The following is a 27,715-nucleotide window of genomic DNA, read 5'->3' on the forward strand; positions in this document are numbered from 1 at the left end:
GAACCCGCAACCTCATGGTTCCTAGTCGGATTCATCAACCACTGCGCCACGACGGGAACTCCAGATTTCATTCTTTTTATGGCTGAGTAATATTCCATTACTCAGTCATAAAACGATTTACTAAGTTGGCATATATATCACATCTTCTTTATCCATTTATCTATTGATGGGTACTTAGGTTGCTTCCATATCTAGCTTATTGTAAATAATGCTGCAATGAACACAGGGGTGCAGGTATCCCCTCTAATTAGTGTTTTTGTTTTCTTTAGGTAAATGTCCAGGAGAGGAATTGCTGGTTTATATGGTAGTTCTATTTTTAATTTTTTGAGGAATCTTCACATTGTTTTCCATTGTGGTGGTACCAGTTCATAATTCCACCAAGAGTGGTCAAGGATTCCCTTTGCTCTACATCCTTGTCAACACCTGTTATTTGTTGTCTTTTTTCTTTCTTTCTCTGTGCCCACAGCATGTGGAAGTTCCAGCCAGGGATCAAACCTGAGCCACAGCAGTGACCTGAGCCACTGCAGTGACAACACTGGATCCTTACTCCTCTGTACCACAAGGGAAACCCTACTTACTGCCTTTTTGAGAACAGCCATTCTGACAGGTGCATGTCCTGGTGATTGGTGAGTCTCAACATCTTTTCATGTACCTGTTGGCCATCAGTTCATCTTCTTTGGAAAAATGTCTGTGCAGATTGTCTACCCCTTTTACTTTTTAGTGCCTCAAAAGGGACATGAATGTCCATTTTTTTAATCAGGTTGTTTAGTTTTCTGATGTTGAGTTTTCTGAATTCTTTGGATATTAACCTTTTATCAGATACATCACTTGGAAATATCACCTCCAATTCATTAGGTGGCATTTTCGTTTGGTTGACAGTTTCTGTCACTGTGAAAAAGCTTTTCAGATTGATATAATCCCTTAGGTTCATCTTGTTTGTTTCCCTTGCCTGAGGAGACATATCCAAAAAAAATATTATTAAGACTGATATCAAAGAGCTTACTGCCTACATTTTCTTCCAGAAGTTTTATGGTTTCAGGTCTTACATTTAATGTCATTTTCACAACCTTACATTTTTACCTACCTCCCCCTCCCACATGTTTACTGTTTTTTACATCATATTTTACATCTTTTTGTTCTGTCTTCCACTTAACTACTTACTGTGGATATAGATGATTTTACTTCTTGTGTCTTCTAACCTTCCTACTAGCTTTATACATGAATAACTTACTACCTTTATTGTATATTTGCCTTTACTAAATATTTTTTTTCCTTTTTTAATTTTCATGTTTCTAGTTGTGGTCTTTTCTCTTTTGCTTACAGAAGTTCCTTTAAAATTTTTTATAAAGCTGGTTGGTGCGGCCAAACTCTTCTAGCTTTTGCTTGTTTGTAAAATGTTTGATCCCTCCAACAAATCTAAAAAAAGCCTTGCTGGGTAGAGTAGAGTATTCTTGGTTGAAGTTTTTTTCCCTTTCATCACTTTAAATATATCATGCCACTCCCTTCTTGCCTGCAGAGTTTCTGTTGAAAAGTCAACTGATAGCCTTAAGGGAGTTTCCTTGTATGTAACTTCTGTTTTCCTTGCTCCTTTTAAGATTCTCTCTTTATCTGTAATTTTTGCCATTCATTTTTTTAATAAAGATTTTTATTTTTTCCATTATAGTTGGTTTACAGTATTCTGTCAATTTTCTACTGTACAGCAAAGTGACCCAGTCACACATACATATATACATTCTTTTTCTCACATTATCCCCCATCATGTTCCATCACAAGTGACTAAATATAGTTCCCAGTGCTATACAGCAAGATCTCGTTGCTTATCCATTCCAAAGGCAATAGTTTGCATCTATTAACCCCATATTCTCAGTCCATCCCACTTCCTTCCCCTCTCCCTTGGCAACCACAAGTCTGTTCTCCAAGTTCATGAGTTTTCTTTTGTGTGGAAAGATTCATTTGTGCCATATATTAGATTCCAGATATAAGTGATATCCTATGGCATTTGTCTTTCTCTTTTTGACTTACTTCACTTAATATGAGAGTCTCTAGTTCCATCCATGTTACTGCAAATGGCATTATTTTGCTCTTTTTATGGCTGAGTCGTATTCCATTGTATATATGTACTACCTCTTCTTAATCCATTCATCTGTAGATGGACATTTAGGTTGTTTCCATGTCTTGACTATTGTGAATAGTGCTACAATATCCTTTTCAAGGAAAGGTTTGTCCAGATATATGCCCAAGAGTGGGATTTCTGGGTCATAATGTAGGTCTATATTTAGTTTTCTGAGGTACCTCTATACCATTTTCTACAGTGGTTTTACAATCTTTGCCATTTAAATTACAATGTGTCTTGATGTGGTCCTCTTGGGTTGATTCTGTTTGGGATTCGCTGTGCTTCCTGGATCTGAGTATCTGTTTCCTTTCCCAAGTTAGGGAAGTTTTCAGTTATTATGTCTTCAATTATGTTCTCTGCCCTTTTTCACTTTCTCTTCTCCTTCTGGGATCCCTGTAATGTGAATGTTGGTATGCTTAATGTTGTCCCAGTAGCCTCTTAAACTGTCCTCATTTTTTTTTATTCTTTTTTTCCATTCAGCTTCAGTGATTTCCACTATGTTCTGTCTTCCCATTCTCTGATCTAGATGAAGTTGTGAGACTCCCCTCAGTGTCTTAGACTGGCACTTCTTAAGAAATTCTGACTCAGATCAGGGATGGAGCCTAGGAATCCCTGTATTTAAAATGCTGCCCTGGTGATTCTTATGGTGACCTCTGTTTGGGAACAACTGCTGTAAACTAGAACATTTTAAGCCACTTTATGACACCTTAGGTACTTAGGATACTTTGAGCTCCATCTCATCCTTTGATGGTTACCATCTACCCAGCTCTTTCTTTTTTTTTTTTTCTTTTTTTGTCTTTTTGCCTTTTCTAGGGCTGCTCCCATGGCATATGGAGGTTCCCAGGCTAGGGGCTGAATTGGAGCTGTAGCCGCTGGCCTACACCAGAGCCACAGCAACGCGGGATCCGAACTGCGTCTGCAACCTACACCACAGCTCATGGCAATGCCAGATCCTTAACCCACTGAGCAAGGCCAGGGATTGAACTCACAACCTCATGGTAGTCAGATTCATTAACCACTGTGCCACGACAGGAACTCCCTACCCAGCTCTTTCTGAAGAACATGTTTACCCAGCCATTCTTCAGTCAAATGAAAAAAACCAAAGCCAAGGTTATTCAGCAGGAGGACCCCATGCTTCTTCTGTCTCTTGAAGGGATTCAGGTCCATACCCACCCTTCTGGGTGCAGAGGAGACATGCTTTCTGTGTTCTCAGCTGACCAAGTGCTGGATCCCATCCCCTTTCATATTTAATCCACTCTGCATCAAGTCTCTGTCAACTTCTCCACAGATTGTGTGATTTCTTCCCTTTCTTCAGATATGAATATCTCCCCTCCATCTTTAAAAACAAAATGGAGTTCCCGCTGTGGCACTTTTGTGAATTGGATTTTGTGAATCCAACTGCAGTGGCTTGGGTCACTGCAGAGGCACAAGTTTGACCCCCAGCCTGGTGCAGTGAGTTAAAGGATCCCACACTGCCCCAGCTGTGGTTTAAGTCCCAGCTGCAGCTTGGATTCAATCCCTGGCCCAAGAATTTGCACATGCTTTGGGTGCAGCCACAAGACAAAGACAAAAACAAAACTGCCCTTGGCCCTTCCTACCATTATCTCATCTCTCTTCTTCAAAGTCATCAGATTCCTCTTATGATCTGCCTACACATATGTCCATTTCCCTTCATCTCATTCCTTCCTAAACACTGTACCATCTTCCCTCTTCACCATTTTTCTAAAACTTTTCCACCTCCCTAACATTTTTCTCAAAAAATTCAATCCTCCTCCTTTTTTGAGGGCCCTGTAACATCCCTCCCACCTTCACCTATTTCCAGGCTACTAAGTTACCTTTATAATGCTACCCTCCCTCTGAGCTCCTCTAAGTACATTCAATGAACAGTGTTCACCAGGGTGAGGCTCTGCTGTGGTTTCATCTCATTTCCTCCCTCATTGAGTTGGTTCCTTTTCCTGGTTTCATCCATCCCACCCCAACTCATGCCAATGACTTACAATTTCCCATCTCTACAGTTCCAATCTTGCACATCTCACATTGCCTTTAAGGCATTTCTCTTTTGAAATCCTGCTCTCACCTAAACATGGCTCAAGCAGAAGTCATAATTCACCTCTTTTTTTTCTTTTTCTTTTTCTTTTTAGGGCCACACCCACAGCATATGGAAGTTCTCAGGCTAGGGGTTGAAGTGGAGGTGTAGCTGCCAGCCTATACCACCGCCACAGCAATGCTGGATCCAAGCAGTGCCTGAGACCTACACCATAGCTCATGGCAACACCAGATCCTTAACCCACTGAGCAAGGCCAGGGATCAAACCCACATCCTCATGGATACTAGTTGGGTTCGTTACCACTGAGCCACAATGGGAACTTCCATATTTCACCTCTTAATCAACATATTTCCAGAGACATAAATAGAAAAAGAAAGAAAGAGTATTTTAATTTTTTAAATAGGACATAGGATCAGAATATACACACTGTTCTGCAACCTGCTCTTTTTGCTTATTATAATGGGCATCTCTCAATGTGACATCATGTTCTCTAACACTTGTACATGATTGCAGAACTTAATATATCATAAGTGAATATATCATAATTAAGCTAACTATTCCTCTATTGCCTAACATTTAAGGATCTTAGATACCCACTGAGACCGGCTCCTTAAACCACTGACTAATTTGACTAATTTGTCAATCAACACTAACACTACAATCAGTGTGTACTGGCAGCTGGATGAGGAAAGGACCCTGGGCAAGCATGGAGGGACATTAGGAAGAGAGCATATGCTAACGAGAGGAATCATCTCCACACAGCCTCTGCTTGAATACTGCCAGGGATGGGGGACTCGTGGCCTCCATGGTGATCAATTCTTTTATCTACACAATTCTCATTAACAAGGAACTTTCTGACAAACCTCCCTAAAGTTTCCATCCCTTGAATTTAATTATAGCAAAATATCCTTCAAATATCTGAAAACTGCCATTGTATCCTACTGAAGGCTCTTCTTCTAATAATCCTCCTCATATGAACACGTTTCAAGGTCTCACATTTTGCCTCTCACCTTCCTTCAGCTACACCTGTTTTCCAATGTCTCTCTTGAAAGCTGACAGCCAGCACTAAACACCTGGGGCAGTTGTGACTCGACTAGCACAGAGTGAATGGCAGTAGCCATCTGCCCTTCCACAGTATCACCTGCTATGGACAGGAGAGCAAAACACATCGCCTAGGTCATTTCACCACACTGCACAAGCCAAAGAGGGCAGCTGTAAAACCACTGTGTATTCTGATTCATTCCCAGACTTATCAAATATGCTCCAAACCATCCCTGCTTTGAGGCTGCACTTGATACCCTTAGGCATAAAATACAAGAATGGATAAGAGTCCAGGGTTGGAACATGAAGTTCCTAAGTCCAAATCCAGGGTCTACTGCTGACCAGCCATGAGATCTTACACAAGTCACTTACTACACAGGGTTGTGTGGTTTAGATGAGATAATTCATATGGAGTGTTTATCATAGTATATAGGAAGAATTCATTGCAAAAAGTTTTATTTAGGGAGTTCCTGTCGTGGCTCAGTGGAAATGAATCTGACTAGTATCCATAAGGATGCAGGTTTGATCCCTGGCATCGTTCAGTGGGTTAAGGATCCGGCATTTCCGTGAACTATGGTATAGGTCGCAGACACGGTGGCTTAGATCTTGACTTGCTATGGCTGTGGTGTAGGCCAGTGGCTACAGCTCCAATTAGACCCCTAGCTTGGGAACCTCCATATACCGAGGGTGTGGCCCTAAAAAGACAAGGGGAAAAAAAAGTTTGATTTAGAGTTAAATTAGCACTAAGCTCAGAAGTTGAAAGTAGAAATACTGCCATGTGACAGAATAAATCTATCTATGGCCCTCCCCAGGAAGTAATTCTATTTTCCTTGTTTTACTTTTCTTTGGGAGAGATGGAAAGAAGTTCCATCTTTTATAGATCCAAGTTACTGATAAATAAGTTTTTAAAAACGTGCTTTAGTATCTGTCTCAGAAGATGGTTGACTTTTCCTAATATTCCTACAGGCACAGCCACTCTGGTGGCAATGAGCACACCCAAATTAACAACCCCAGCATTTCAGTTGATAAGAAGCAATGTCTACCTGATAAGAAGAGCCATTTCTATGTGAGGTATTTTCACACTTCCTGGGGACACTAAATTTACTTGGGTTTCAGCTTGGCTCTCCACCTTCCCATTTCACTACAGTCAAACAAAAAGTTTTCTTTCCATCTGTCACCCGTATCTTTATTCACTGTCTTCTTCTACCCCATCTATTCTGCCTTGAAGTACTAAATTCCTAAATCTCCTAGGATCCCCAAAGTTGAGTCTCTTTTTTCTCTTCATCAGATACCGACTAAAAACCCAACTTTTCCCCAAATACCACCTACAACCACCTCACTTAAGGTCAGTGCTACAACATGCACATTTTGCCCTATGAGCTTCAGAAAAAACGTGATGGATGTGGTGATGAGGAAATGACAGCAAACATCTATATGCGTACTCAACAACTTCCTAAAACCTTCCCCATGGATCACCTACCTCTTTGAAATTCACAACAATTGCTCCTATATACACACTAGCCCATTTTGCAAATAAGGAATCAGGCTCAGGAAGGTTACATACCTTGTCCAAAGTCACACATCTAATCAAGACTGGCTCTGAGCCTAGAACCCAGCTCTTCACAGTCTATTTCAACATTGTTCCTACTACATTAGAGCAAGGTCACGTTCACGGGACAGAACCCAGTTGGAGACCCAAACATCAATTACACAGCCTGGTCTACAATTTGGTCAACTTTTATACCGCTGTACTCAATAATTCCTTGATAAGATTTCTGCATGGATTTTTGTGGCTTGAGCAGTATACACTTAGAATGGTTCTGCTCAATGGACAATTGAGTAGCAGAATAGCATTTCCGAGGTCGAAACTTAATAAAGAAACATCTCAGTGAGCATGGTAGGTGCCTGGAGATTTTTGTTCTGGAGGTGGTTCTGTTGTCCTGATGTTATGGGGAAGAAATATTTATCTTACTAAATAACTATTCATTCATGAAAATTACCTGATAAGGAGCCTGAGGATTCAAGGTGAACCAAAAGTCCTTTATATCATTACTGAAAGTGACTTAGATGCATGCAATGATTTTAAAACATCTGACCTTAAAGCAAAGGTGAATCTAAAGCACAAACACACACCAATGTAATTGTGTGTTTTCTTTCCATTTTTCTGTCTAGAAAATTCTCTAAATACATACTGGCTGGCCCCGACTTCCATTTCTGGCAATACAATGAGCTCAACATTCACAGCCATAGCACAACTCATGATTCCAGGTTAAAAATAAAAAGCACCAGTGTTTTTTGTTTTGTTTTTTTGTTTGTTTGTTTTTGTCTTTTTTAGGGCTGCCCCTGTGGCATATGGAAGTTCCCAGGCCAGAGCTATAGCTGCTGGTCTACACCACAGCTATAGCAGCACCAGATCTGAGCTGTGTCCTCCACCCATACTGCAGCACACAGCAGCTCAGGATCCTTAAACCACTGAGTGAGGCCAGGGATCAATCCCATGTCCTCATAGATACTAGTCGGGTTCGTAACCTCTGAGCCATAACAGGAACTCCAAAAGCAGCAGGTTTTAAATAAAATGTATTTTTTAGGATAGGTTTAGATTGACAGAAAAATTGCAAAGATAGTACAGAGAGTTCTCATAAATCCTACAACCTGTTTGTTATTAGTATCTTATATCTTAGGGTTTCACTTGTCACAGTCAATGTACCAATACTGATACATTAGTATGAACTAAAGAGCATACTCTATTCAGATTTCCTCAGTTTTTACCTCGTGCCCTTTTTCTGCTCCAGGATCCCATTCAGGACACCACATGACATTTAGTTGTCAGGTCTCCTGAGGCTCCTCTGGTTTATGACAGTTTCTCCAACTTGCCTTGTTTCTGACGACCTTGTCAGTCTTGAGGAATACTGGGAGGTATTTTGTCAAATCTCTCAACTGGGATTTGTCTGATGTTTTTCTCAGAATTAGACAGGGGTTATGAGTTTGAGGGAGGAAAATCACAAAAGGAGAGTTTCATTTTCACCACATCACATTAAGGGTTATGTGATATCAATATAAATATCACTCTTGATGTTGACCTTGTCACTTGGCTTAGGTCATGTTTGTTAGGCTCCTCCACTGTAAAATTATTCTCCTCCCAGTTCCCTTTCCTTACCATCCCCTTTGGAAGGAAGTGATGACACACCCATTTTTGAAGGTAGAATATCAACATGAAGGAATTCTGTAGGGAGATATGTGTATTCTCCCATTGAGTTAATCATCAATTATATCAATAGGAACTCATGGATGTTTGTTTTACCCTTTGGCTTGTAATTTAATACTTTCACACTCTACAGATTATAGATCTATAATTTATACTTATTTAATCTATAATTCTATAATACTTCTTTATTTTATTGTCCAAATTGTTTCAGCTTTGGCCATTGGAAGCTCTTTCAGTTGGCTCCTATGTCCATTTGACACTCTCTTATCATTATGAGTTTTCATTACTATTGTACTTCCTTGCTTTCTGTCACTGTGAGATAGTGCCAGGTTAGCTTGTGTATTTCCTGCCCCATTCCTAGAATCAGCCGTTTCCCCAAAGAGCCCCAATGATTCCTTTTTTTTTTTTTTTTTTTTTTTTTGTCTTTTTAGGGTTACACCCATGGCATATGGAGGTTCCCAGGCAAGGAGTCCAATCAGAGCTGTAGCTGCAAGCCTAACGCCACAGCCACAGCAACACCAGAACCAAGCCTCGTCTGCAACCTACACCACAGCTCACGGCAACACCAGATCCTTAACCCACTAAGCAAGGCCAGGAGTTGAACCTGCAACCTCATGGATGCTAGTCAGATTCATTTCCACTGAGCCATGATGGGAGCTCCCCCAATGATTCCTTTTATTGGAGAGTGGTATTAGAAGCCAAAATCCAGGTGTGGATGTGACCACTGTTAATGGAGTGTCACTCCTATAGACCCTCTCGGCTGACAGGGCAAGGAAATATATGTGAGCCTACTAACCTTTGAATATACACATCTATAAACATTTCTATATGCAATAGAAATGTAACCAGTATATCTACACAAAGCTAAACATGCGTTTGTATTGATGTGCTTGATCATTTTTATGTACAACTAAACTAGTGGAAAAGTAAGAGAATTCCTTAGAACCAGAAAGCAGAAATCAGAGATGTAAGCCCCTGAAATTGGCATTTGCCCTGGGGCATAGTCTCATCCAAGTAGCCCAGAGCTGAGTTACCAGAGACAAAGCAGATTGAGAAAGGAGAGGTATGAAGAAGATGTAAAGATTCCCCATAAAGCTAAGACATGTCTTGAAGCCAGGACCCCCCCTAAACTTCTGAAAGGTGACACCTCACTAGGGAAAAAAAGCCCTCCCCAGAGAGGGAGATAGTGGGATGCATGTTCCTATGGCTCTGGGTCGAGAGATAAAATGTACAAAAACTCTGAGAATGAGAGTTTGGAGCCCTAAATCCACCTGCCCTATATAGCCACCCCCACAGACACACACACACAAATCCAAAGGAAGAAATTTAATTTAAGTGAGCCTAGATTGGGAGTGCTCCCAGGTGCTCTGGCAGAGGAAACCCAACTTCCCTCAAAAGGATTCTACTTTGAATCCAGGTCTCTATCCCCACAGGTAAAGTACAAGAGGATGAGCACCTAATCAAAATCACTGGAGACCCTTGACTACGACAGAAACCAATCTCAGAGACACATATCCTATGAGTGGATTTATACAAACTGTCCAGAATAGGCCTATTTACAAGGAGAAAGTAAATCAGTGGTTGCCAGGGACTAGGATGTGGACAAGGGAGGGGGGACTTGGGCAGAGGTGGGAACTGCTAATGACACAGGGTTTCTTTTGGGGGGGGAGGGCAAAAATGTTTTAAAATTCAATTGTGACCACAGTTACACAACTGTTACTATAGTACCTATAACTGAGTTACTGTACTGAATACAGTAAAAAATATATATTGAATTGCATACTCGATATGGGTGAATGTGAAGTATATAATCCTAGATTAGAGAGAGGACATTACTGGAAAAATTGGTGAAATTCAAAACGTCTGGAATGGATTTAATAGTTATATATCAGTGCTGATGTTTTAGTTTTGACATGTTACCTAACACTGAGGAAACCTGGGGTTGGGGAGGAGAGGAGCATGTATAAAAAAAAACCCTTGTAATATCATTTCAACTTTCCTGTATATTTAAAATTATTCCAAGATAAGTTTGGGGATTTTTTTTTAATTACCATAGAATGTGATCTATTATTAAGCAAAGAGCAAACCTTAAATGATATGCAAGTCCTTTCTTGAAGCAATGGGGAGACCCTTAGAATTTTCACTCATGCTAAAGAGGGGTAATTATAAAATGACACAACAAAAGAGTTCTCTGAGGCCATCAAGTTCAAAGCCTTCAGGAAATGAGGTGCATTCATGGCACACCCTGTTTATGGCCACCTGACTAGCATTTTATGGTCCTCACACAGTCTACACCCACTTCACAGTCTGTTTTTGCTGTCTTTAGTCAACTCTTTCATTCAAGTTCATTGCCTTCTGTTTAGCAACCTTCAGTCCCGTTGTTCTTATAACTGTTTTTCCTGCTCTTTCCTAACTTCTCCATATTTTCTAGAAACTTTGCAACACAGAACCAAATCTGGACACACGCAACTCATAAATATTTGAAGGTTGCCAAGTACACAGGAGATGGTTTTCCAGCTCTCACAAAAACTTGCAAGAGGTCAATTTCTAAATCATTTTACAGCCTACCATCATCCTTCAAATTCCCTCTGCAGTTTCAGCTAGCTAAGATGCACGGTCATAATCCATTATTGGTTATTACAATGAAAATGGGGGCCCCTGTATCTTGATGAAGTGATTTTTTTTTTAGTTTATAGCCTCCTTTTGTTCTTCTTTTAAACTGAGGTAATAAAACTGGCCATCAGATGAAGATATATATAATAAGACACTCTAAATACCTCAACAGAAAGACAATCACATAGGTCAACTTAAGTTGTGCAACTGAGTCAAGCTAACTTACTACAAAACCAAGGTAACTGTTAACTCCATAAGGCTGAGATCACAAAATAATCTGTTACATCCTTTTTTAAACTTCACCCTTAGGTCCCACACATTGAAAAAAATAAAACCTCTTTTTGTTCTTTCCTCCAAATGTGTAGAAAATGGCTCTCTGCATAAATGTCTTATTTTATTTTATTTTATTTTTTGGTCTTTTTAGGGCTGTACTTGCGGCACATGGAGGTTTCCAGGCTGGAGGCTGAATCAGAGCCGTAGCCACTGGCCCATGCCACTGCCACAGCAATGCCAGATCCGAGCCATACCTGTGACCTACACTACAGCTCACAGCAATGCTGGATCCTTAACCCACTGAGCCAGGCCAGGGATGGAACCCAGTCCTCATGGATGCTAGTCAGATTTATTTCCGCTGAGCCATGCAGAAATTTCTTATACATGTTGACTTGCTTCCCTTAAATAACCTTCAGGCAAGTTAATTCTTCCTGTTTGGAGATGAATGGGCAATTATCTTTTGGAATAGAAAAGGGAGGGAAACCAGCACAATATCCCTAGTAAACAAGAAACAGAAGCTCTTTCTTACATGATCGTATTTTCAGCGTAAAGCACACAGATTCCTAAGGCATTCTGACCTTACTCTAATGAGGAGGTAGAAGAAGATTCCAGAGCTCTGAAGATTAGTTCACCTTAGCCAACATGCATGGAAATGCATACATTTCACTGGGAGAAATAGGAAAGTAAACTCTACAGGTATAATCCTCTTAGCCTCATCACTGACAGATAAAAAGATGACGAAAACCTCTTGGTTTGTGGGCTTTACCCTCAAGAATGGTGTTTCTTTACAACCTAAAACCTGGCCTTCCTTGCCACTGTTGAAGATTTTGGAATCACAGACTCTGAGAGCTGAACTGGTCTTAAAGAGCATCATTTCTGGAAAATGGAGACACCAAAATTTCTGGAGCTGTGCTGCTGACACCAGGGCTAGTTAGAGGCGGAGGCCATTTCCATCCCTGAGGTACAAGGGGCAGGAATCTTTAAGGTCTTCATGCCTAACTCCAAAGTGTACCTCTCTCCCTCCAAGGAGAACCTAGAGGCACGCCTCACCTAAGACCCCTCCCCAACTCTGTCCCACCCTGCACCCCCCACCCTTCAACCCCAGCAGCTTTCGGCATCTGCTAAAGGATGAGGCTGTTTCTGGAAGCACAGAAACAGAGCTCTCAGAAAAGGCAAGAAGGAAGTCAGCATCAGAAGAGCTCTGTATATGCAGATATGAATCAATCCCTAAGAGACACTGTTACTTTTTTTTTTTTAAGGCGAGGAGTGGAAGAACTGGACATTATCATTTGTCTCAGAAAAGACAAACAGATTCTGTGTACATAGATGGGTAGGCCTGTCTCTGAAAGGATGCCACTGGCTGCCAGTGGGGAGGGGATCTGCGCAGCTGCAAACTGGGGGCGGGGTGGGGGGTGTGGACCCCACAGGGACTAACCTTTCATTATATCGCCCTCTTCTGCCTTGTGATTTTGATACTCATAAGTAACTCAACTACCTAATCAGAAAACTAAATGTTCTAAACTGTATTTATACAAAATAACCCCCCCAAAGTTAACTTCTTAAAAATTAAAAATATTTAATTAAAATAAACAAATATTTTAAATAAATGAAATGAATTTTTTTTAAAGATGGAGCAGAAAATACTGTGGGGGAGGGGAGTCCTGGGAAGAAAGACGCCTCAACCCGGTGACACATCACAGTTAAACCACTTCATGAAATTGCACAAAGTGACTTTTGAATTTAGCAACTTCCTCTAGGCCTTAGCAGCCTTTTAGCTGTGTACCTCTGCGGGTTCTGTTTCATATTAGAGTTACAGAATGATGAAGGAGACAAAAGCGGGTAGGGGGACAAACCACAGGCTATTTTAATTACTTGTTTGAAATAAGAATTAACCCTCTGACCAAAACTTCTCCAATGCACCCCTGCCCCTTTTTTTTTCAAATGAAACAAGAACCTGAGCTTCGGATTGTTGTTTTGCTAAAATTTGAGAACAGAATATTTGTGATAATACGGCGGTTGGAAACCCCTCAGCACCATCCCCCACAGAAATCCTAGCTCCACACTCAGGGCCACTTTCATGCTGTGCGGACTCTCAAAACCATTCTGCAAAGAAGACGAATCACTGATAACAAAGATACAGGCAGGGCCCCACTATTACAAGGAAGTCGGTAAATGATTCACCAAGTGCGTATTTTTTGGCTAACTAAAAAACATTACAAATGGGTTAATGAGTTCATTTTTGAGCAGCTGGTCACGTTCCTAAACCCTAAGAGATAATGGTCTTTTAACAAAGCACACTTTTAACCAGCGTAAACTACTTGAAGTTACTTCTCCCACGGATTACTCTCTCATCATTGTGCTATCCTGGCAAACCTACTAGAAAGTGTCATTAGTGAGACTGCAGTGAGTTTTCTCTTTTATCTTGTTTACTGAAAGGGCGGACTTACTTAAAATAGAAAGCGTCTGAAAAGCACACAACCAAATACTGTGATTAAATTACACAAACTGAATTCTTTTTACAAGCTGCTGCTACAAAAGATATTTCCAGATCATATCTTTTTAGATATAATCTTGTCATGAAATTTTTCTTCACAAATGTAATTCAGAAAACACTTGGGAATACTTGAGCCTGTGGTGCTTTTTACCTGTGACTCAAATTAAGACTGCTCAAGGAAATTCCCACATGTTGCTCACACCAACCTGAGACAACTGGTCCCCCCAAATGATATTAATATCTGCATGCATAATTGCATGTGCATTTATAATTACAAGTAATGCATCTATCAACTCCACATAATGAAAACAGGGAATGGAAAATTTTATATTTAAACCACACGAGATTAACATTTAACTGTCAGCTCTCGGGCCATTAATTGACTTTCAAATCAGAAATTAGGCCTATTCAATCTGAAACGCAGGTTCCAAATAATAAACAGACCTAACTAGTTAGTAAAAAGAACTGGCTCCTAATTGCATCATGACTTACTCATCCATTCCAATGCAAATATGTAAATAAAATTCCATTTCTGTGGAACAAACGTTCATTTAGTTCTTACTAATAAGAATACCAAGATGACTACAACTCAGCCTCTGTCACTGCCCATGAAGAAAGTTCACCTTTTCTTGAGTCTTAGTACCTCTGCTCAAACAGCTTCCTCTTCCTGGAATATTCTATCTGTCCCACCTAGCCCCACAGCTTCTCCTTCCAGAACTGCAGCTCCCAGGAAGTGCCCCCCCACCTCCCCAGGACAGGCCAGGGGTGCTGAGGCCCACACATATTCTGGGGAGCACTGAGTATACGGAATTACAAGAGTTTACATATGCATATAGGTTTGCCTGATAGAAGGCACAGGCCCTAATTAACCTCTGTATCCCCCTTCTAGTCCAATATTTGGCATACAAAAAGAAGCCTCTCAGAGTCACACAGGGCAGAAAGAGTGCTAAAAATCTGAGACATAAGGTAGGAGGCACCACGCAGGAAAAAAGAATGACATACTGCCATGTGCAGCAATGTGGATGGACTTAGAGAATATGATACCAAGTGAAGTAAGTCAGATAAAGAAGGACAAATATTATAATATTTACATGTGGAATCTAAAAAAATAATACAAATAAATTTATATACAAAACAGAAGCAGACTCACAAAGAGAAAAATACTCAGTTACGAATGGGGAAAGGAATAGGGGAGGAACAACAGGGGTTTGGGCTTAACAGATACAAACTATACATAAAATAGATAAGCAACAAGGATTCACTGTATAACACGGGGGTATAGTCAATATCATCTAATAACCTATAATGGAAGATAATCTAAAAAAAAGTATATATATATATATATATATATATATATATATATACACACATAACAGAACCACTTTGCTGGACACCTGAAACTAACGCAATTTGTAAATCAACTACATTTCAATGGAAAAAAAAGGTAGAAACAGATAAGCATAACCCATATGTGGACAAAGAGATCTGACAAAGTCAACTAATTGCAAACATAATCTGTTGAATTACAGTCATAATCTACCTCCCTCAAAAAAAAAATAAAAATAAAAATAAAAGGAGGTACCATACAGTACAGAGAGAATGGAGAAACAAAGGAATTAAAGGAAACCCATGTGGCCCTGGGGTGGGGAGGAAGGGGTCTGCAAGGGGGAAGGAAGAGAGTAAGGCCAAGGTTACACAGAGCAGACAAGAGCAGAGGCAGGCAAGGAGGACCAGGATGAGGACGAATGCCCGGGAGAAGGAAAAGTGTGAGCAGAAGCTGGAAGGCATGAAAGACAGTGGATCTGAGGCAGAGGAAAGAACGCATCCTCTGTGGTGATGGGACAGCGCCCAGGGAAGTGGTGGCTGGGAGGCAGGGCAGCAACTAGGAGCAATGCCTGCAGAGACGGTCTTGGGTTTGAGTCCTGCCTCTGCCCCTGCCCAGGATCAGGGCTGCAGGCCTGTTTAATCACTCATTACACGGAGTTGTTGGTGCCATTAAGCCAGACAGGTAAACTGAGGACAAGGTGCCAAGAGCCACCTCTTGCTCCACAACAGGACACTAAAGGTCCAGGACCCACTAGGCTCCTGCTTGAAATTGCCAGAGAGAATATGGGCACGCCTGCCCCCCCTTCAACTATTATCAAGTCAGGCCACCAGATGTGACATCAGTCAGCACAGTCGGGCCAGCCCACCTCCTGGACTCACCTGGAGTTCCCCCAAGTGGAGGCTTCATCCTCCCACCCAGGGCAGAGGCTTCCTCGGGGCTGGACTAAGGGACAGTCCCAAGTGCCACCAACCGTGACCTCTCCCTTCTATGGAATTTGGGGTTTATAACACAGGGTCTTGCCTTCAACACATCTCATCGTTTGACGGTCTCCGGCTATTTTATTTTATTTTATTTTATTTATTTTATTTTCCCACTGTACAGCAAGGGGATCAAGTTATCCTTACATGTATACATTACAATTACAGTTTTTCCCCCACCCTTTCTTCTGTTGCAACATGAGTATCTAGACGTAGTTCTCAATGCTACTCAACAGGATCTCCTTGTAAATCTAAGTTGTGTCTGATAAGCCCAAGCTCCCGATCCCTCCCACTCCCTCCCCCTCCCATCAGGCAGCCACAAGTCTCTTCTCCAAGTCCATGATTTTCTTTTCTGAGGAGATGTTCATTTGTGCTGGATTTAGATTCCAGTTATAAGTGATATCATATGGTATTTGTCTTTGTCTTTCTGGCTCATTTCACTCAGGATGAGATTCTCTAGTTCCATCCATGTTGCTGCAAATGGCATTATGTCGTTCTTTTTTATGGCTGAGTAGTATTCCATTGTGTATATATACCACCTCTTCCAAATCCAATCATCTGTCGATGGACATTTGGGTTGTTTCCATGTCCTGGCTATTGTGAATAGGCTGCAATGAACATGCGGGTGCATGTGTCTCTTTTAAGTCGAGTTTTGTCCAGATAGATGCCCAAGAGTGGGATTGCGGGGTCATATGGAAGTTCTATGGATAGATTTCTAAGGTACCTCCAAACTGTTCTCCATAGTGTGTACCAGTTGACATTCCCACCAACAGTGCAGGAGGGTTCCCTTTTCTCCACAGCCCCTCCAGCACTTGTTATTTGTGATTTATTAATGATGGCCATTCTGACTGGTGTGAGGTGGTATCTCATGGTAGTTTTGTCTCTGGCTATTTTAGTTTTTTTTTTTAATTTATTTATTTTTTATTTGTTTATTTATTTTTTTTCAGCAAAACAAGCTGAATTTTTAATTTGTTTTGTTTTGTTGCTGTTGGCTTTGTTACCATATTTGGGGCATGCTTTTTCTTTTTTTTTTTTTTTTCTTACTTGGAGAAGAGACTTGTGGCTGCCTGATGGGAGGGGGAGGGAGTGGGAGGGATCGGGAGCTTGGGCTTATCAGACACAACTTAGAATAGATTTACAAGGAGATCCTGCTGAGTAGCATTGAGAACTATGTCTAGATACTCATGTTGCAACAGAAGAAAGGGTGGGGGAAAAATGTAATTGTAATGTATACATGTAAGGATAATCTGACCCCCTTGCTGTACAGTGGGAAAATTAAAAAAAAAAAAAAAAAATGTCTCCGGCTATTTTAAAAGCCACCTTCCAGCTCCCAAGAGCAACCTCTTCAGAGCCACAAAGGGACTTCCCACCACAGTTGTGTGCAGCTTCAGCAGAGGTGGCAAGGCTCAGGGTCAGTCCCTGACCATGGTCTCATCAGGACTCTGGAGCCCCAGGGGGCACCTCCACCTGCTGAGAACCCTGGCACGGGTCCCCCAGCCTCCTGCCCAGCACGCAGGCTCCATTTCTCCACTTGCAGCCAGGGCTGCTCCCGACATCCTCCTCTTCCTGACTCATCTTCCCCCTACCGACCTCCCTCCCACAGTTGACCTTCTCAAAGCCCTCGCTCTACTCTGCTCAGAAACATCAGCATCTTCCCAGCTCCCGCCCTCCACGCTTTGCCTTGCCGGAGGACAGTCTGCCTCTAGGCAGTTGTTTTCCCATTTTGCCACTGTAACAGCTGAGCAGAGAGAAGAAAGTCCCTGCTCTTCCAAACTTCCCCATGCTGCTTTGAATCATGTCTCCTCCACCATCCTTACCTCAATTTAATATACTTGTGGAGTAAAAGACACAAGTGCTGGATAAAATCAAATGACATTAAAGGAGCACATCTGCCTTTACTGTGTTTGTCATCAGTCTGAATAGAAAGGTCTTTTTTTTTTTTTTTTTTTTGGCCACACACACAGCATGCAGACATTCCCCGGCCAGCGGTCGATCCTGTGCCACAGAAGCAACCCAAGCCACAGGAGTGACAACGCCAGATCCTTAACCCACTTAGCCACCAGGGAACCCCCTAGAAAGGTCTTTAAAGCTGTTTCTTGGGGGAGGGGGTTGTTTTTGTTTTTGTTTTTGTTTTGCTGCACCAAAGCATATGGAGGTTCCTGGGCCTGGGACTGATTCCAAGCCACAGCGGTGACCTGCACCACAATTGCAGCAACCAGATTTCCTTAACCCACCATGCTGGGCCAGGGATCGAATCCACGCCGCTATAGAAACAACGCCAGATCCTTCAGCAGCTGCAACACGGGGGGACTTCCTAAAGCTGATTTTTAAAGAAAGCATGTGAATGCATTCTGCATTCTGTTTGGGATTGCGTTTATTCAACAAAGTGTTTAATGAGTGCTTTGTGTGACCTGGGCCTCTAGGATGAGGACGATTGGGGGGAAGTGGAGGTGATGGGCACAGAAAGAACAGAGCAGATGTCCTCCCCCTTGTCAGTCTCAGCCGCTGCCCCCCTTTTATGAAGGGCTGGGAGAGCCCTTCCAATGCCCTCTGAAAGAGGCACCATCCTTCCAAGCAGGAAGAACCTCCCTCCAGACTTCATCCAGACTCCTAACATTACAGAGCAGGTGGCTAAGTGCCTGATAGCAGAGCTGACCATACATACCCTCACTGGTCCTCCTTCTCTGTCAGAACCTATCAACCTCCACTTTCCTGGAGAGCTTAGGTACCACACGGTCTTTCTCCCCACCTTGCATCCCCAGTCACCTGGGCAGCTTCAGCATTTAAGAGAAGAGTCCATCACATTCCCCAGTTCCTTGGCTTGCAAAACCAAATCAACTTTCAACCCCTCTCCCACGTCTACACCCTGATTTTCATCACCGTCCAGAGAAGCTTCACTAGGAATCTTCAACTAGAAGATCCCAGCCCTGGACTCTCTCACTTCCCCCACACCTGCTTCTCAACATCCCTCCAATCCCGAAATGTCTCCCTTTTCACTGTCCTCACCTCCACTATGCGTCAGCATCTTTCAACACCCTGACTTCTGAAGTTCTAACAACCTTCCCCACAAACATCCAACAGTGTGTTTTACTTTCGCTCCTGGAAGAAGGAACTGAAAGAGGAAAAGCGCGTATTGGCACAAATGCTGAAATTTTTGATTTTCAGTGGGTGGATGATACTCAGCAACCCATTAAATGGGCCCCAGTCAGCTCTTTCTCTGCTCCCCATAAAGACTACTCTAAACACCCACTCATCCTCAAAACCCCTGCTCCGCTTCCATTCCTGCCTCCTTCAGCCATGACCTTCTGCCCCCGTTCACAAGATAAAAATCTGTTCACAACGAAACCCTTCAATGCCTTCCCTTTGATGGCATCAGTGCCTCTGAATTTCAGCTGGCCCAAGAATCACCTGGGGAGCCCCTTCACCCTGATTTGTACTCAGATTTACCAGCTCAGAGCCAAATCTCAGAAGCCTCCATGGTGACAGATTCTGATGATGACCCATCCATCAAATTTGAGGAAAACTCACATACAGCAGGGGTCTCAAACTCCAGTCCTTGTGCCAAATCCAGCCCTTGCCTGTTGTTGTGCGGCCTGCATGTCAACTACATCTTCTGACATTTTTAAAGAGTTAGAAAAAAGAATTAAAAAAGAGAATTTCACAAAACGTGCAGATTACATAAAATTCAAATTTTAGCATCCATAAATAAAGTTTCACGAGACCACGGCCAGGCTCAATGATTTACCCATTGTCTACAGCTGCTCTCAAGCCACAACGGCACAGCTGATCATTGTGACAAAGACTTGCACGGGCTGCAAAACCAAAAATGTTGACTGTCTGGCCCTTTACAGGAAACATTTGCCGCCCCTGGTCTCAGGATGAGGTGCAAACACCTCACCAGAGCCTTCCTGCTTCCTTGTGATGTGACTCCCTGCCTACGTCCCCCATCTAGAGTCCCACAGAACCCACAAGGGCAGCCCCACCAGCCACTTTGGTGGACTTGGTTCCTTAAATGAAGCACATCATTTCACACCTCCCCACCTCTGCACAAAATGTACCCATTTTGCCTGACAAACACTTCTGGGTCCTTCAAAACCCAATTCAGGTTCCTCCCCACCTGTAGGGTGCTCGTGCTCTCTGACAACCGTACCTCCTCCCATTCCACTGCACTTAATTAATTTATACCCCAATTATCTGTATACAGCAATGGTTCTCAAACTTCTGGGGAGACGAGCACCACCTGAAGGGCTCATTGAATCCCCCTGGCTGGGTCAGCTCCCCCCAGAGCTATGGACAGGGGCTCCAGGCAGAGAACGGATATTTCTAACACGTTTCAAGGCTGATGCTGCTGGTCTAGGCACCACACAGAAACCACACGGGTTGAGGTCTGTGTCCCCGCCACACCCAACAAGGCATGTTCTGCGGGTGGACTGTATTTTTTCCATGTTTGAAACCTCACAGCCTCACACAGTCCCAGAAATTCCTGGAACACAGCAGAAACACGGTATGTTGTTGCCTGTGGTCTAACCAAATGATTTTCCTCCCATAAGCCAATGATTTTCAATATCAGACAACAAAAGGGAAGTTCAGTGGGGAGAGGAGGCCTGGCTTTGCGGGAACTACTGAGGCCAAAAATAAAATGCAGTGGCTCTCTGCAGGCAGGACCCACGTTCTGTGGCCTGCCATATGTATCCTGAGCTGCGGTTAAGTGGAAGGCCCCAGGGTGAAGGGCAGAAACCCCAGAGTACAGCCCAGAGGCAGCACCAACAGCAGGAGATGTTCAGTGGAGAACCTTCCCCCCAACAAAGGCCTGTCTCCTGTTCACTTTAAAAACAAGATGCTACAGAGCAACATTTGAGCATGTCTATCATTAGCATGGGCACATATTATTACAAATGATAAACATTCACTAAGCGCCTACTACTTGCTTGGAATATGAGGAGAGAAGAAACCTAGACCTCAATGAGACTTAAATGAGTTTGAAACTCAACATACAAACCCAGCAGGATACCTAACAAAATAAGGTAACATTCACGAAGCATGAAATATAAACAGTGTCAAAGGTAGGCAGGAAATTTTACAGGAGGCTGTCCTCTCTCTGTTCCACCAGGTCCCATCTACACATTTCTATGAGCACTTACACAGGTCTGTGCGTGTGCAGCCCTTGTGTCCTTAGGTAGGTCTTTAGTCTCCTCTAAAGGTGTGTAAGTCCTTCAAAGAGAGAAACCTTGGTTTTTTTTTAATCCTTTTATTTCTCTGACGTGACCAGGTACCTGGCACTACTAGTGTTAAATATTTAATGGATTTAATAACGACTGTGGAATGTCAGCTGAGCTTTTAACTAAGGGCGAGACTTTGATAAGAAGAGAATTGAGGGTGGGGCTTTCCACAACCTGAAAACTGTGGACAGGGAAAGAAACTTTGTGGTCAGAGGCTCTGGTGGGATCATCAAAAACCACTGCTGCTATCACCATGTTGTCGAAAGGACCAGGCCTACAGAACTGGTCTGCACCCATCTAACTTTTTAAAACTGTAACACAAGCGTACATGAACAGGCCTAAACCTCTGCAGCTTTAATCCTGAAAATAATTTCCTGGATTCTCATGTGCTGGTCTCTCTTTCCTTTGCCCCTTTCTCTGCTGATGCTACATTGGCACGGGGTGGGCGGGGGGGGAATGGAAATCCAAAGAAGCCTAGTTTAATGATGAATTGATAACTCATGCAAAACTGACAAATCTGGGGATGCCAATCGGTAAAAAGAGCCTTGACACTCAGAGTTTCCCCACCACCAAATTGCACATTCCTCATAGCCAGGAACTTCGCATCTTGCATAGCTCCTAGGATATGACTCTGTACCACACAAAGTTAACAATGTCAGCATTACCCCATCCATCCTGGGAGCTGAGTCCGTTTTGCAAACTTTGAAGGCTAGGTTAGCTTAAAGGCAGGCCATGTCATACTCCACAATCAAAACAAAGTGGAGAGGGCATGAGCAGATGATGCAAACAAAAAAATAAAACAATCATCCTCCCTTCTCTGCCCAGGCTCCACATCTGCTCGACAGAAAGGGACTCATTTTAGAAACACGGTTTTCAACTAATCCATCTGTGAGGCACCTGCGGAGGCCCCTAAGTCACCATCCATTTCTGGGTATGAGTGGCTATGCTCTAGTCTCTACTAGAATCAGATGATTTTGCATTTAATATCTTTAGGAAGAGGCCAGGTTAGTAAAAAAGTCCCATAGCCTCTTCCTCAGGATGGTCACAGTTGCACACAGGCTCCCCCCAGGAGCTAACAAAACAGAGAAATGGAAGAATCAGATGAAAAATAAAAGAGTTCTTCGCTCACACAGTAGAATGCTCCACATGTATTTCAGTTTTTGCAAATAATCACCTACTTGACACAGGGAGACCCAGAAGCCAAAAACATTCTCGCAAGTACAATCAATTCAGAAATTACCAACAGACATGTGAAACGTTAGGCTATCAGCAAAGGGGTTCACTATCTTTAAGTGACATATGAAGAGTTGCATGGCTAACTTGAGATGCATGTTTTATCATTTTTAGCAAATTGCAAGTTAATGGGTCAGGAGCAAACAGATACCAAGGGCTGTGCTCTTATCCTAGCACGGTCCTCCAGAGCTGGCTCCACCTTTCTCTTCTCCACTCTGTGCCCCAAGAGGAGCCCCTATAGACTACATCACCCAGGCACCCCAGGCCAGCCACCCCCAGTAGGGGCCACTGCAAGAGATGGAAGTTTCTCTCTCTACTTCGCTCCTGCATCCTGGCCACAGAACTTCCTCCCTTTCCCCTTCAGCGCCCCAGTACGGGAAGGTGAACATCCTTTCTTGGGTCCCTTAATGCCACCCACAGCTCTCTAAGCAGTTCATTCAAGTTTCTTTGTTGCATTTCCTTGAGTTGAACTGTGTCCTGCCAGCACACCGTCTGATACAAAGTGCTGATGTGCCCTTGCTGATGGAGGGCACTTTAGATCTATACAAAATATCTCCGCTCCAAAAGGTAGGTCTTATCACCCCTTTTTACATGGGTGGACACCGGAGCTCGGGGATGATAGAATACCAGTCTGTGGTCACAGAAGTGGTCACAGAAGGAAGTTTTCTGGCAGAGCAGCAATTACCCCCCAGTCGGGCTAACATCTAAGGCCTTAAAGAGCCCTTGAAAGTGTGAGGGAGAAAAACACATCAAGCTTCCAGACTCTCAAGCCACAGCTTAGCCTCAAACCACATTATTTATGGTTTGGGATTCTCCGGAGGCCTAAAATAAGCGAGCTGGGGCATTGCCTTTAAGTGCTTCTTCCACGGAGATTTGACCCTGCTGGAGGGCAGGGGGGCTGTACTTAGATCAAAGAGATCGCAGGTGCTGCTTCCTTGCCTCTTACCCACATTTTTCCTTCAGTTCATCCCAGAAAGCCCTCCCTCTCGGCCTTCAACATCCCACAGGCTCTTTTGTTCTTTTTCATAAATTAAAAACAGAATTCCTTTGACAGACATCCCGAAGACCAGGGGTGGGGGTGGGTGCAGTTAAAAAGCGCTTAATAACATCATCCTAGGAGCCTCTCTGTCGTAAATCTTCGGGACCCATCAACAATCTATCTCTTTCTATCCCCAAAAACTTTCCCAGATTCCTCTTCTCTAGCTGTGCTGAACTGCTGAAAACAGAAAAATGCAATTAAAATAAATCGTGATGGAGGGTAGAGGGGTAAGTACAAAATAAACTCCTAAAGGAAATTTCGCTCTTAGTTATATCTCATTTGAGGACTCCAGGATTGGCTATTATGTCTGCCTTTGCAGGTCCCTGGCAGTCACACCATCCTCACTGCAAAAACAGGAGTTAGCATCTGATACCTCCTCAACTTCCAGGCTTTCTGGATTTTGCAACTGATTAGAAGCCAGGAGTCAGATCAGGCATCGTTCTGAATCAGATCCTCAGAGGGAACCAGGTAGAAGGGTGGCTCAGTAAACAGCATCTGAATGAGGCAACCGGCCAGGTCTCACTTCCTCATTGCTGCAGGAACGTGCGCGGAAAAAGCAGCAGGTATGCTCTTGTTTGAAGGAAAGAAGAATTTTTTAAAAGCTCACTAGGGAGAGGCAGAGGAAGAAAACTGGGTGAGAATTCAGCATGAAGCAGTCAAAAGAGTGGGCCCCTCCTCCAAGCTGGCCTTACCTGATGCCATTTAAATCAACACAGAGCTGACCCCTGAGCAACACGGAGGTTAATCTGACTATAATTTATATTCAGCCCTTTGTATCTGCAGTGCCTAGAAATCTGCGGATTCAACCAACTGTGGACCATACAGTACTGCAGAATTTACTACTGACAAAAATCCACATCTAAGCGGACCTATGCAGTTCAAGCCTGTGTAGTTCAAGGGTCAACTGTGTATTTATTGACTCACTACTAGATACAAGGCAGATCTAGCCCGCAGCACTTCAAGAGACAAGAAAACGGGTTAAGATTAAGCCTCAACCCTCAGGAAGATTTCTTACCTGGAATTACAGTTCTTTGTTGCCATTTTCAATTTTAATGGTAGCAGACAGTTTCTAGACAGTCCATGTAACTTCAACAGCACCTAACCTGTCCTCCTAGGGAGCCTGGACCCTCCAGGAAAGACTGAACAAACTAAGGCCCTGGGAAAACCACAGCATCCTGTGGGCCTCCTCTCTTGACAATGGTCGTGACACATGGTACAAAATAACGCTTACCCTGGGAGTTCCCTTTGTGGCTCAGTGCTAACAAATCATGAGGACAAAGGTTCAATCCCTGGCCCCATTCAATGGGCTGAGGATCAAGTAAGCTGTCCCAGTTCGGATTAGGCACTGATGTGCTATGGCGTAGGCCGGCAGCTACAGCTCCAATTCGGCCCCTAGCCTGGGAACTTCCAAATGCCGTGGGTGCGGCCCTAAAAAGAGGAAGAAACAAACAACCAAACAAACAAAAACCTGTCACCTGATTTCGCAAGCTCCACAGCTATAGTCTAAAGCCCAAGACTCTCATTCAGAAGCTATGGGCTATTACTTACAGAAGAATCAGGCTTAGTTTCTAAGTAGGATCATCTACATTAAAAATAATGAAGGCTTGACTATACCGATGAAAGATACACTTGATTCATTTATCAGAATGCTTTAGAACTTGGTTCCAGGAAACGAGGCAACCCAAACCCAAAACTTCAAACAAATAAAAAAGTTTATTCGAAACTGCTGTGCAGGATATACCTTTTTTCCCCCCCATAGTGACAGCAGAAAAACATCAACTCCGAAAAGCAAAAAATCCACCTGTCTAGTTTGGGAGCAGTGAAAACTGCTATGGGGGCGGGGATGGAGGTAGATCATGCTCCCCGCCAGGCTGCATGCCCACCCCGGCTCAAGGTGGCTTCCTGCGATCACGCCCCAGCCGAGGCCCGGCCGCCCGCAGTTACCTGGTCCAGCGGGATGCCCAGGAGCTCGCTGAGCGGGTGCAGACAGGTGGAGCCGGTGGTGCGGTAGGACAGGCTGGACGGCGGCTCTGCTGCCATCCTGCATCTTCAGGAGACTGCTACCCCGGCCCCACGCCACCCTGCTGCGCGTCCTCTCGCCCAAGTGCGCGTGGGTGGCTGTCCCGAGGGGGCGCGCGGCCGCCTAGCTCGCGGTGACCCAGCAGCGAACCGGGAACGCGATCAAGCGCAAGCTCTTGGGGCGCAAACTTGGCGTTGGCGCTGCGGCCACGGGCGCGGTAGGAGGGCCGCGACCGAGCGCGCTCCGCTTCCCGCTCCCCTCCTCTCGCCGCTCATTGGCCGGGACGCCCGGGACGGCCCGGGAGGAGGGAGGGAGGGAGGAAAAGTGGGGACTCGGAGCCCGGCCCCCAAGCGCCACCCTGCCCTCCCTGCCCCGGCCGACCCGAGGAGGAAAGCGACGCCACGGGCGCCGCCGCTTAGCTCTGCGCCTGGTCGCGCGCAGCCCCGGGGGCGGGAGGAGCCTCTCCTCTTCCTTCTCCCGAGCTCGCCGTCCTCCCTGCCCCACAAAATGACTTCCCCCCGGGTTCCCCTGGCCGGCGCCGAGCCCTAGGGAGCACCCTGGCCCCACCCTGTTTTGGTTTCACTGCACGCTCGCCAACCCCGCCCTCCGGTCCCCGCGCGGGCTAAAATTTTCCTTCGCTTTCCTTGCAAGCTTTCTCCCTCGCAATCCTCGGGGCAGAAGGTTAATCTGCCGGTGGCTGGGAGCCCAAGGAGACCCCGGTACGCCCAGCCGCCCCCCCCAACCCCACCCCCACCCGCAGCACCCAGCCCCCTCTCTCCTTACATTCCTGTGGTCAAGGCGTAGTTTCCTACACCCTGATCTGCCATGGTCTGTGTCACACAAGCGCATACACCAGGACTACCGGCTTCTGACCCTGAATGTCTGACCCGCCCTCTGGATTAAGAACTCCTTTACCCCTGTAGGAAACAGGGCTACTGTTACATTAAACGCATTCTGATCAGTTTTTTTGCCTGCACCGGTTCTAAAAAGCGGCACCTCGCCCCTTCATTTCCGTGTCCTCAGACACCCAAGTGTATCACTGGCACTTGGAAAACTTTTCCAGTGGATTAATAGGTTTTGAGAATCATAAAATCTTGATCATTTCCAGGAACTGCTGTATGCTCGCTGATGGACAAGGCTTTCAGGAAAACAGTGTTGGCATGGGATGAGTAGGGGAAAAAAGAAAAGCGACTTGATGGGAATCCTCAGGCTTCGCCAGGTAACCAAGCCCAAATCTTTGAATCAGCAGTTTACCGGGGAGCTGTTAGGGAGCCAGGGAGCCAACCAAACAGGGGAACAGTAACCTTGAGGCAGAGCCAATACTGTTATCAATGTGGCCTGCAGCTTGAAATCCCACAGAAGGCCTCTCCGCCACTTGTTACAACTTCCTCTCCCAGGCTAGGCCTCACGCTGGCCTTCTGGGAGAGTTTCATCGCTAAAAAGCTGCACTGAACTTTAAAAGGCCAGGCCAGAGTTTCTCAATTCATGACCTCTATTGAGGAACAACAAAAAAAAAATGTCCTTACCACCACTCCCTGTGCTCATGGAGATTTTACAGAAGGCCACCATCACCAAATGACAATCTCTGCTTTATTCACACCACATGCGTGTGCGCGCGCACACACACACACACACTCACACATACATAGGCATATGCTTGAGGATAGATCAGGCTAGACAGGTTCATTAAATATTACATAGTTTTAGAAAATGACCAGAAGTGAAGCCATGTTCCTCTTATCTTTTTTTTTTTTTTTTTTTTTTTTTGTCTTTTTAGGGCCTCACCAGTGGCATATGGAGGTTCCCAGGCTAGGGGTCGAATCAGAGCTACAGCTGCTGGCCTACACCACAGCCACAGCAACACAGGATCTGAGCATGTCTTTGACCTATAGCACAGCTCATGGCAACACTGGATCCTTAACCCACTGAGCCAGGACAGGAATGGAACCCGCATCCTCATGGATACTAGCCAGGTTCATTAACCATCGAGCCATGATGGGAACTCCAAAAGAGGACCGAGCTGCTGCATGAGCCAGGAAATAAATGTTCCTGTTATCTTGAGTAAGATGACAGCTTAAGTGAGGTAGGTGTCTGAGGGCAGAAGGAGCTTGAAA

General features: G+C 44.1%; 1 protein-coding gene across 4 annotated transcripts in view; it reads right to left on the reverse strand.

The window, feature by feature from the left end:
- The window catches only part of MBOAT1 (membrane bound O-acyltransferase domain containing 1), a 111,692-nt gene extending 85,227 nt beyond the window's left edge, over nt 1-26,465 (reverse strand). The window contains exon 1 of one of the 4 annotated variants that reach the window (XM_013977464.2): nt 26,385-26,465. In XM_013977464.2, the coding sequence (XP_013832918.1) occupies nt 26,385-26,450 (66 nt within the window). In that variant the 5' untranslated portion in view covers nt 26,451-26,465. Of the gene's footprint in view, nt 1-24,596; nt 25,489-25,525; nt 26,119-26,384 lie in introns of those variants that run through there. The other 3 variants (XM_005665613.3, XM_001928343.4, XM_021100238.1) reach the window with 3 other exon arrangements.

The sequence above is a fragment of the Sus scrofa genome, chromosome 7 (assembly GCF_000003025.6).
Source record: "Sus scrofa isolate TJ Tabasco breed Duroc chromosome 7, Sscrofa11.1, whole genome shotgun sequence".
Taxonomy (NCBI): domain Eukaryota; kingdom Metazoa; phylum Chordata; class Mammalia; order Artiodactyla; family Suidae; genus Sus; species Sus scrofa.